Source organism: Nicotiana tabacum, chromosome 7 (assembly GCF_000715075.1).
Source record: "Nicotiana tabacum cultivar K326 chromosome 7, ASM71507v2, whole genome shotgun sequence".
In the NCBI taxonomy this organism is placed as follows: Eukaryota; Viridiplantae; Streptophyta; class Magnoliopsida; order Solanales; family Solanaceae; genus Nicotiana; species Nicotiana tabacum.
Window position 1 is genome coordinate 63,180,267 of NC_134086.1, and position 12,667 is coordinate 63,192,933.

General features: G+C 26.9%; 1 protein-coding gene across 1 annotated transcript; it reads right to left on the reverse strand.

Moving 5' to 3' along the window:
* Positions 1-1,204: 1,204 nt before the first annotated feature.
* LOC142162120 (uncharacterized) lies at positions 1,205-2,597 on the reverse strand. The gene is made up of 2 exons (XM_075218431.1): positions 1,729-2,597; positions 1,205-1,211 (listed from the first exon to the last, which is right to left on the reverse strand). Exons 1-2 carry the CDS (start codon positions 2,595-2,597, stop codon positions 1,205-1,207), a joined length of 876 nt encoding a protein of 291 aa, XP_075074532.1.
* Between the last annotated feature and the right edge of the window lie 10,070 nt (positions 2,598-12,667).

Here is a 12,667-nt window from a genome sequence, read left to right on the forward strand (position 1 = left end):
TATTTTCAAGTGTGTATTCTAAGTATTTAATATCTTTAGTTTTTTGATATTCTTCTATATTTTTTTATAATATTTTTTTTGACATATTTATATGTTTTAGAATTTCTAACCAGTACTTAAAATATTTGTAACTATCAATTTTTGATTTGTTCATATTAATACTGAGATGTATACCTGTTGATACATATATCCATGGTTTCTATATTTCTCAGTGTTATTTCTTTTCTGTGTTGGTAACTTTCAAGTTTATCTTCATAAAATTCAATTTCATTTTCTATAGTTAATAAAGCTTTATTACGTAATTTATTATATCTAATAGTATCTTTGCAGGTTTTAATATTGTATTTAACACAATCTATTTTTCTATTTATGTTACTGAGGTTTTTAAGAAGTTTCCATTTCTGGGTATTATAGAATCTTATATAATGAAAAGTGTTATGTTTCATTTATAAACAGATTTTATTAACTTGATATGTGATCATTAGTCTGAATATAAATCTAGTTCATATAGATCTAATATATCTATTTCATGTGATACAATTAGTTCTGTAAATGCTTGTTCCATTACATATATTATTTCAAAAGTAACTAAAATATCGTAAATTTTTCTTTTAACATCGTTATTAAGTCTCTTAAAGATATATAACAAAAGTATTTTGTAGTCAATATTTTCTTCTAATAAATACGTGTGGTTGTTCATTTAGATTTATTATTTATCCTTATCATGTGTTTACTAAACATATTCCCTCTAACCTCTTTGTTTATCATAAAGTTTATCATATTTTAATAAGTTATACTGAACAATCTTTTCTGGTCACTACCATGTTTTTCATGCTTCAATCATTTACCCTAACAGCGCCTCAACTCTGTGTACTCCCCTAAACGGCTTCCTTGCCTACTGGTTTCCACTTTAGGATGGCATAGTCTGGGCTTAACTACTCTCAGCATTATTAGACAGGCAAACTTTCTCAAGATGTTCTTTATAACAGTACTATAACATGATAAACAATTATGATATTCAAGAGATTATAAGGAATATATGAGTTTAGTTAAACATAATTATGAATAAACTTACCTGGTTTTGTAACTCGTTTGAATGCTCCATAGCTTTCAGAAGTTTGTATATAATTAGATATTTTATTGAGAGAAGATAAGAGAGAGAGTGAGGATGAGGATGTCTGAGGATATCCTTCCTTCCTCGGATTTACATTCTATATAAAGAAAATTAAAACGACTCCTACTGTTTACAAATGACTCCTACTATTCATGAACGACCTTTACTGTTCATGATTATGACATATACTATTTACTTTATGACTCTTACTATTCATGAACGACCTTTACTGTTCATGATTATGACATATACTATTTACTTTATGACTCTTACTATTCATGAACGACCTTTACTGTTCATGATTATGACATATACTATTTACTTTATATGTTTCCAGTAGCTGTCTTCTTCTTTTGTCTTCTTGTTGATACCTTCATTCTAGTTGGACTTCTGGTACATAGTTATCATCTCCGTTGCACTTTGAACATATGTGGTCTGGATATTTGTGTCCTACTAGTTTGCAGTATCTTGTTAATAACTCGTTTGAAATAAATTCTTTTTTCAATGCTCTGGTAGTTGGTTGCATTTCTGGCTTTAATAATGATAAAATCCATTTCTGGACTTCATCTATATCTCCTTGTCGTAGTTCCTTCGAGTTGGCATATATCATCAACTGGTCTCTGGAATAGTAGCTCCAGATAGCATTTCCTTGTAGATAATTGTTAGCTAGTTCTTGAATAATAGTTGCTATACCAATTATTCTTTTATTAGCATAGAAACTTGGTATCTCCATTTTCTGTATCTCCGGTTGTTTCTCTATCTCTTCCGGTATTATCATATCTCGTGTTAGTCCTATCTTTATCACCTGTATTATGGGTTTTATTTCATCATATAGTATTTCCGCTGGTGCTGTATAGAATTTGATGAAGAATAGGTTGCCTTTTGTAATTCTCTTGAAGGTGACAAATGCTTTGTATAGCTCTGGTATTCCAATTATTTCTTCTCCGTCATGGGTATATACTGTGCTAAGTAGTCCGTAGTTGTAACATGTTTTTACTAGGTTTGCTTTTGTTTTTGGCTGGGCTATAAGCCTATTATATCCCTGTAGTTTTTGGGTTACATAATCTTGTGTTGGATCCGTAGTAGTTGTTGATCTAGGGTTTAGGTTCAGAAATGTCTGGATTTTATATATATTCTCAATATATGTTTGAGTAATATGGTTATATACCTTTTTGTTGTGGTGTAGGCTATTAGCATAGGTTGAAGTTTGTGGGGCTATAACTATTGCTTCTCTTGGCTTTTTTGATGTAAATGGCTTATCAAATACGGTATTTAGGTTTACATTGTTATATGGCTTTTTGCTAACTTGTTTGCTTGTACCTGCAGCTGTATATAAAGCAACTGTGTTATGGGTTTTTTGGAGTTTCCCAATGTCTCCTTCTACCTCTGGAAGTTTAGAGTCTTCCGATCGACTTAGCTTCGCATTTTTATAGTCATGCTGCTGACTTTCTAGCTGTTGTAATCTTTTTCCCATACTCTCCATCTGTAAGGATAGAGTAGTAAGGATTGTAAATATGTCTTTTGATTCTTGGCTTTCATCTGTTTGGGTACCTTTGTCTTGATAGGTAGTCTGCAATAACATTCTTGTCAGTTCGTATTACTTCAATTGTAAATGTAAAATTTAGTATATTTAATACAAGTCTCCTTATTTCCTTTGTAGTTACTGAATCCTGTACTTTCCGAGTTATCCACCATTTTACTTGTGTATTATCTGTTCTTACTATAAATTTGTTATAAACAATATATGGCTTAAATGCTAACAAACATTTATATAATCCAAATAGTTCTTTCCTATTTATTTCCCATTTTAATTGTGGTTCCGTGTATGATCCGGAATAATATCTACAATGGTGTTCAATTTTTTCATTATCATATTTATATTTTAGAACTCCTCCGTAGCTGTGATCACTAGAATCAGTTTCTACAATATATGTAAATTGTTTCTTTTCATCTGGAAAATATAGTTTTGGTAATTTTTACACATATTTTTTATCTTCTGTATATGTATTTTATCTTTTTCGTCAAAATGATATTCTATGTCCTTTTTTAATTTTTTCTGTAATGGTTTTAAGTTTTCTGCTAATTTAGGAATATATTCTCTTACTTGGTTAACCAATCCTAAAAATGATAGTAACTTCTTTTTTGTATCAAGTGTTTCATTCAAGTTAATTATTTTTTGTACTACATGGGTTTGCATTTTTATCCCGTTTTTATCTATTTGTATACCTAAAAATTCTATTTGATTTTTCATTACTTCTGCTTTCTTTTTATTTAAACTTATTCCTGATATTTCTACAATGTGTATGAATTTTTCTAGTAGTTTTATATGTTCGTTCTCTGTTCTAGAATATAGCAATATATCATCTATATATATTATACAATTTTCTAATTGGTTGAAGTAATTATCCATAAAATGTTGATACCTACCTGGTGCATTTTTATATCCAAAAGGTAATACGTTCTATTCGTAAAATCCTTGTGGTACTGTGAATGCTGTTAACTTTTTAGATTCATCTTCTAGTTTTAAATGGTAAAATCCTGATTTACAGTCAAATTTACTAAAATAGTTATATCCTTGTATTTGTGTAATTTTTAGTATTTTATTTGGTATCGGATAATTATATGTTTTTGTTTTTGCATTTAAATTTCTATAATCTATAACCATACGACTTTTTCCTCTTTTTTGTTCACTATGCTTATTTACTATAAATGCTGGGCTAGTATGTTTACTATTACTTTCTTGTTTGTAGTTATTATCTAATAATTCTTTTATATGCATTTTAAATTCTGTTAAATCATTAAAATTGTATTTTAAAGGTTTTTGTGTTATTATGCTATTTTCATCTATTAGTTCAATCTTTATTTTTGTTTTATGTTTTTCCCATCCTCGGAGTGGATTATCATTATATAGTAATTCTAATTTATCTTGTAGTAATTTTATTTTATTTATTGAGAAAATGATTATTTCTATATTATGGTTGCTTTGTATTACATTTTCTAATTTTTGGGTAATCTTTTCACTTCCTTTAATCCAGGGTGTTGTTTTTCTTACTTTATTATTTACTCTTTTTGCTCCTAATTTTTGTTTACACGGGGTAGTAAACCACCAATGTGTTTTTGTTATAATATGTGGGTATAATTTATCTAAAAATGGCATTCCTAATAATATATCTTTATTTGTGAATTCGTAACTATATATTTCTTCTATGGTTAATATTTTATCCCATATTTGTATTTTTATATTTCTTGCTTTATATGTTATCATACTTCCTTCATTATTAAATCTTGTTACTACTATGGGGGTTTTTAGCTTTTCCCATTTACTTTCTGGTAAACAATTATGTCTACACATATTAGCTTCTGCTCCTGTATCCACCATAGGTGTATAATATCTATTATAATATCCTTCTACTATTATTTTGGCAAGTATGTATATCTTTGGCATTATATCAAAGTTCTTTTTATTATTATTTTCTTATTTTCATAACTTATTGTTAATTGCCTATCTTCTAATTTATATGGTTTGACTTTTTCTAACCATTTTATCCCTAGTGTAATATTTTTATCTCCTTGATATATTTTAAAATTTATTAATATTGGTATTCCTCCAATAATTAATTCTTTTTCAGTTGTTTCTTCGTTTTTTCTTAACGCTTTTGTTAGTTCTGAATTTTGTTGTTCTATTGTTACTATCTCTTGTTCTGGTATTAGTTCTCTTATAACATAATTCTCTTCCTGCCCTGTATTTATTAGTATTAAATAATTTCTTTGGTCCATTATTCCTGTTATATAATAATGATGTGGGTTTATTTCTTCTATTTTTGTTCTATTAATTTTTGTGGAGTGGTATAATTTATTCTTTTTGATGTACTTCTTGATGTACTTCTTGTTGACGTTTCTGGCATTTCATTATTTATTCGTTTTGATGTGCTTAATCTTTCTTTTACTATTTCTAAATCTTCATCCATGTCTATTTCCGTATAACTGTAATCATTGTTGTCTATAACTGATACTATTCTTTCGAATGGATTTTCTATTTTTATTTTATTTATTTTATTTTTAGGTGTTATCTTATGTTTTGTTGTTAAGACATATAGATTTTTACATCTTGCTGTGAATATTTTACTTCCTGGTGCTAATTCTATTCCAGACATTTTCCAGTTATAATACTAATGATTTATCTATATTTTTATCATCTACTGCTACTGAATAGTTAGCACTTACTATAAATTTAAATTTTTGGTATATTAAGTTACCTCTTACAGCACTTATTATACTCTTTTCTATAGGTTGTACAATCCTATCATCTGCCAAGTATATTTCTATAGGGGTATCTATTCCTTCCCTAAAACATGCTTTTATTAGGATCTCCGTTCCTCCCAAGTGTACATATTTTATTGGAGTTTTTGCTTTTATATCTTGTATTTCTTTATTTAGTAGTCTTTTATTTAAAATTGGTATTTGTGCTTTACCTTTGATGTATTTACAATCTATTATATGTTCTCTTTGGCTTACTACATAGTATTCTTCTTTTTGTCTTTTAAACCAATTCTTTATTGTTGGTACTTCTAATTTTTTGTATATACTTAGATCCAATTCTTTTCCTTTTATTTGTTCAAATATATTAGCGTCAAATATTATTTTTTGTTCTGAAGATTGTTCATCTTGGTGTTCTTCTTGTTGTATAATTTGTATATCTTTTTCAGTCATAATTTTCTTCATCTGACTCTTCTATATCCTTGTTTATTTCATTTTCAGAGAACTCATTTTCTGATATCTCATATATGTTGTCTTCACTGCTTAATTCATAATCTACATATTCTATTTGTGTATATTTATCATTATCAATTAGTATTTCGGTAATTTGTTTCTTCTTTGGGTTTTTTGGTAATTTACAATCTTTGGCTAAGTATCCTAGCTTTCCACAATTATAGCAAGTACACTCTGTCGGTTTTTTCTTTTTCCTATATGGTTTTTTATGTTTATAATTTTTTACATAATATCTTCTTCTTGGTTTCCTATATTTATATTTTGAATATTTTGATTTAAATTTCTTTTTCTTTCCTTCTTTTTTGTAATATTTATCTGTGCATCCAAATTGGGGTGCTATTCTACTTTTGCAACATGCCAAATTTTTTACTAATATTTTTTCCATTTTCATGTTTTCTTTATATTTTTCACATAATTCTATAAACCAGTTTTGTAGAAATTTTATCCTCGCTCCTAATGTATCTGCTAGTCCTGTTTCGTTCCAATTTTTTATTATTTTTGAGCTAAAGGGTTCTGGTAATTTTGTAAAATATAATTTTCTTATCTCTTTACTTTCATCTGGACTATATCTTCCTTTATAATAATAGTCTCTAAATGCACAAGTATATTCATCTATATAACACATATTACATATTGCTAATTTTGTCATTAAATTTCTATTTGTAATTTTTTCTTTATTTTGTTCTTCCACTTCTGTTGTCATACTACTAAATTCATTTCTTATTGCTATTTCATATTTATTTAATATATCTGTAACTGTTGTTGTAGTTGTACCGTCAAGTTTTTTATTACTCCTTAATGTGTCTAAGCTTTCACTTGATAAATTTTGTAACCATAATTTTACAGTTCCTATTAATGTTCTTTCTATATATCCTGGTGTTTCCGCTATTGTTATTTTATTATCTATTAGTTGTTTTGAGATATATCCTATCCATAATTGTATTGTTTTATTTATATCTGCTACACAATCTAGATCTAAAAAATTATATTGTTCAGTTATCTGTCTTGGTGCCCATTTCTTATTTAACCTTTTATCCCATAATGTTTTGTTTCTGTCATATGCATCATAACTTACTCTGTAATAGGTTGAGTTTAATTGTTTTGGATTTTTTATTCCTGATATGCTTGGTTTATCTTCGTTCATATCTCCTGTATTTATTTCTGGGTTTATTTTTATCTTTTCTGTTTTTTCTATAAGTTCTGTGTATGTTTCACTTGTTTCTGAATAGTTTTCTCCTAGTTCTGTGTCTTTATCACTTTGGTCATTTATTTCGTTTATACTTATTTTTGATGGACTCTCATGTACTTCTTCTAACTGTAATTTGAATCTTTCTATCTCATTTGTTAGTTTTAGTTCTTCTTCTTCTTCTTTACGTTTTTCCTTTTCTTTTAGTTTATTTGCATACATCTGTTTTAGCATCTCTAATTCTTTTTCTAATTCTGTTATTTTAGTGTTTTTTACTTCCTCTATCTGTTGTATTTTTTCTTTAGCTTGCTGTTGTATTTCTTTAATCTCTCGTTTTTTATCTATTTCTTCGTTTTCTTTTGTTATTCTAACCATGGCGGTTAAACTATCCTCTAGTTTTACAGTTTCTTTTTCTAACATTAAGTTTAGGTTATTTCCTATTTTTTATATCTTCTTCCTAAGTTGGAAAATATTATTGTTATTTTTAATCCTTCTGGATTCTCATTTGTTTTCTCTTCTAATGCGAATTCTTCTTTATTCATCTTTTATCCTTTAGATAACAAACATATTTATATTCTGTTTTAGATATTATATCGATTAATTTGGACAACCTAGCTTTGTTTATTTTTGTGATACTTAAGTATTCATATTCTATATATAGTTTCTTTAGTTTCTTCCTAATTTTCTGCGATTTCTTAGTTATTTTGATTGTTTCACTGTTTTGCGGGTTTGTACTATTAATGTCAGTGTTATTTTTCATGATTTGCTTCTTAATATAAATGTTTATTTTTCATAGCTCTGATACCAATTTGGGGGTGGTTGTTTGAGTTCATCTTATAATTTGGGGGTGGTTGTTTGAGTTCATCTTATTTTTCATAGGATCTTTTTTATGTAGTTGTGGAATTAAATGCTTTTTCATGATTATCTGTAGCTAGCGAAATTAACCTAGAAACCATGGATATATGTATCAACATGTATACATCTCAGTATTAAACATGACCCCTCAAATTGGTATCAGAGCTATGGAAAATAAACATTTATATTAAGAAGCAAATCATGAAAAATAACACTGACATTAATAGTACAAACCCGCAAAACAGTGAAACAATTAAAATAACTAAGAAATCGCAGAAAATTAGAAAGAAACTAAAGAAACTATACATAGAATATGAATACTTAAGTATCACAAAAATAAACAAAGCTAGGCTGTCTAAATTAATCGATATAATATCTAAAACAGAATATAAATATGTTTGTTATCTAAAGGATAAAAGATGAATAAAGAAGAATTCGCACTAGAAGAGAAAACATATGAGAATCCAGAAGGATTAAAAATAACAATAATATTTTCCAACTTAGGAAGAAGATATAAAAAAAATAGGAAATAACCTAAACTTAATGTTAGAAAAAGAAACTGTAAAACTAGAGGATAGTTTAACCGCCATGGTTAAAATAACAAAAGAAAACGAAGAAATAGATAGAAAACGAGAGATTAAAGAAATACAACAGCAAGCTAAAGAAAAAATACAACAGATAGAGGAAGTAAAAAACACTAAAATAACAGAATTAGAAAAAGAATTAGAGATGCTAAAACAGATGTATGCAAATAAACTAAAAGAAAAGGAAAAACGTAAAGAAGAAGAAGAAGAAGAACTAAAACTAACAAATGAGATAAAAAGATTCAAATTACAGTTAGAAGAAGTACAGGAGAGTCCAGCAAAAATAAGTATAATTGAAATAAATGACCAAAGTGATAAAGACACAGAACTAGGAGAAAACTATTCAGAAACAAGTGAAACATACACAGAACTTATAGAAAAAACAGAAAAGATAAAAATAAACCCAGAAATAAATACAGGAGATATGAACGAAGATAAACCAAGCATATCAGGAATAAAAAATCCAAAACAATTAAACTCAACCTATTACAGAGTAAGTTATGATGCATATGATAGAAACAAAACATTATGGGATAAAAGGTTAAATAAGAAATGGGCACCAAGACAGATAACTGAACAATATAATTTTTTAGATCTAGATTGTGTAGCAGATATAAATAAAACAATACAATTATGGATAGGATATATCTCAAAACAACTAATAGATAATAAAATAACAATAGCGGAAACACCAGGATATATAGAAAGAACATTAATAGGAACTGTAAAATTATGGTTACAAAATTTATCAAGTGAAAGCTTAGACACATTAAGGAGTAATAAAAAACTTGACGGTACAACTACAACAACAGTTACAGATATATTAAATAAATATGAAATAGCAATAAGAAATGAATTTAGTAGTATGACAACAGAAGTAGAAGAACAAAATAAAGAAAAAATTACAAATAGAAATTTAATGACAAAATTAGCAATATGTAATATGTGTTATATAGATGAATATACTTGTGCATTTAGAGACTATTATTATAAAGGAACATATAGTCCAGATGAAAGTAAAGAGATAAGAAAATTATATTTTACAAAATTACCAGAACCCTTTAGCTCAAAAATAATAAAAAATTGGAACGAAGCAGGACTAGCAGATACATTAGGAGCAAGGATAAAATTTCTACAAAACTGGTTTATAGAATTATGTGAAAAATATAAAGAAAACATGAAAATGGAAAAAATATTAGTAAAAAATTTGGCATGTTGCAAAAGTAGAATAGCACCCCAATTTGGATGCACAGATAAATATTACAAAAAAGAAGGAAAGAAAAAGAAATTTAAATCAAAATATTCAAAATATAAATATAGGAAACCAAGAAGAAGATATTATGTAAAAAATTATAAACATAAAAAACCATATAGGAAAAAGAAAAAACTAACAGAATGTACTTGCTATAATTGTGGAAAGCTAGGACACTTAGCCAAAGATTGTAAATTACCAAAAAACCCAAAGAAGAAACAAATTACCGAAATACTAATTGATAATGATAAATATACACAAATAGAATATGTAGATTATGAATTAAGCAGTGAAGACAGCATATATGAGATATCAGAAAATGAGTTCTCTCAAAATGAAATAAACAAGGATATAGAAGAGTCAGATGAAGAAAATTATGACTGAAAAAGATATACAAATTATACAACAAGAAGAACACCAAGATGAACAATCTTCAGAACAAAAAATAATATTTGACGCTAATATATTTGAACAAATAAAAGGAAAAGAATTGGATCTAAGTATATACAAAATATTAGAAGTACCAACAATAAAGAATTGGTTTAAAAGACAAAAAGAAGAATACTATATAGTAAGCCAAAGAGAACATATAATAGATTGTAAATACATCAAAGGTAAAGCACAAATACCAATTTTAAATAAAAGACTACTAAATAAAGAAATACAAGATATAAAAGCAAAAAATCAAATAAAATATGTACACTAAGGAGGAACGGAGATCCTAATAAAAGCATGTTTTAGGGAAGGAATAGATACCCCTATAGAAATATACTTGGCAGATGATAGGATTGTACAACCTATAGAAAAGAGTATAATAAGTGCTGTAAGAGGTAACTTAATATACCAAAAATTTAAATTTATAGTAAGTGCTAACTATTCAGTAGCAGTAGATGATAAAAATATAGATAAATCATTAGTATTATACTGGAAAATGTCTGGAATAGAATTAGCACCAGGAAGTAAAATATTCACAGCAAGATGTAAAAATCTATATGTCTTAACAACAAAACATAAGATAACAGCTAAAAATAAAATAAATAAAATAAAAATAAAAAATCCATTCGAAAGAATAGTATCAGTTATAGACAACAATGATTACAGTTATACAGAAATAGACATGGATGAAGATTTAGAAATAGTAAAAGAAAGATTAAGCACATCAAAACGAATAAATAATGAAATGCCAGAAACGTCATCAAGAAGTACATCAAAAAGAATAAATTATACCACTCCACAAAAATTAATAAAACAAAAAATAGAAGAAATAAACCCACATCATTATTATATAACAGGAATCATGGACCAAAGAAAATATTTAATACTAATAAATACAGGGCAGGAAGAGAATTATGTTATAAGAGAACTAATACCAGAACAAGAGATAGTAACAATATAACAACAAAATTCAGAACTACCGAAAGCGTTAAGAAAAAACGAAGAAACAACTGAAAAAGAATTAATTATTGGAGGAATACCAATATTAATAAATTTTAAAATATATCAAGGAGATAAAAATATTACACTAGGGATAAAATGGTTAGAAAAAGTCAAACCATATAAATTAGAAGATAGGCAATTAACAATAAGTTTTGAAAATAAGAAAATAATAATAAAAAGAACTTTGATATAATGACAAAGATATACATACTTGCCAAAATAATAGTAGAAGGATATTATAATAGATATTATACACCTATGGTGGATACAGGAGCAGAAGCTAATATGTGTAGACATAATTGTTTACCAGAAAGTAAATGGGAAAAGCTAAAAACCCTCATAGTAGTAACAGGATTTAATAATGAAGGAAGTATGATAACATATAAAGCAAGAAATATAAAAATACAAATATGGGATAAAATATTAACCATAGAAGAAATATATAGTTACGAATTCACAAATAAAGATATATTATTAGGAATGCCATTTTTAGATAAATTATACCCACATATTATAACAAAAATACATTGGTGGTTTACTACCCCGTGTAAACAAAAATTAGGAGCAAAAAGAGTAAATAATAAAGTAAGAAAAACAACACCATGCATTAAAGGAAGTGAAAAGATTACCCAAAAATTAGAAAATGTAATACAAAGCAACCATAATATAGAGATAATCATTTTCTCAATAAATAAGATAAAACCACTACAAGATAAACTAGAATTACTATATAATGATAATCCACTCCAAGGATGGGAAAAACATCAAACAAAAATAAAGATTGAACTAATAGATGAAAATAGCATAATAACACAAAAACCTTTAAAATACAATTTTAATGATTTAACAGAATTCAAAATGCATATAAAAGAATTATTAGATAATAACTACATACAAGAAAGTAATAGTAAACATACTAGCCCAGCATTTATAGTAAATAAGCATAGTGAACAAAAAAGAGGAAAAAGCCGTATGGTTATAGATTATAGAAATTTAAATGCAAAAACAAAAACATATAATTATCCGATACCAAATAAAATACTAAAAATTAGACAAATACAAGGATATAACTATTTTAGTAAATTTGACTGTAAATCAGGATTTTACCATTTAAAACTAGAAGATGAATCTAAAAAGTTAACAGCATTCACAGTACCACAAGGATTTTACGAATGGAACGTATTACCTTTTGGATATAAAAATGCACCAGGTAGGTATCAACATTTTATGGATAATTACTTCAACCAATTAGAAAATTGTATAATATATATAGATGATATATTGCTATATTCTAGAACAGAGAACGAACATATAAAACTACTAGAAAAATTCATACACATTGTAGAAATATCAGGAATAAGTTTAAGTAAAAAGAAAGCAGAAGTAATGAAAAATCAAATAGAATTTTTAGGTATACAAATAGATAAAAACGGGATAAAAATGCAAACCCATGTAGTACAAAAAATAAT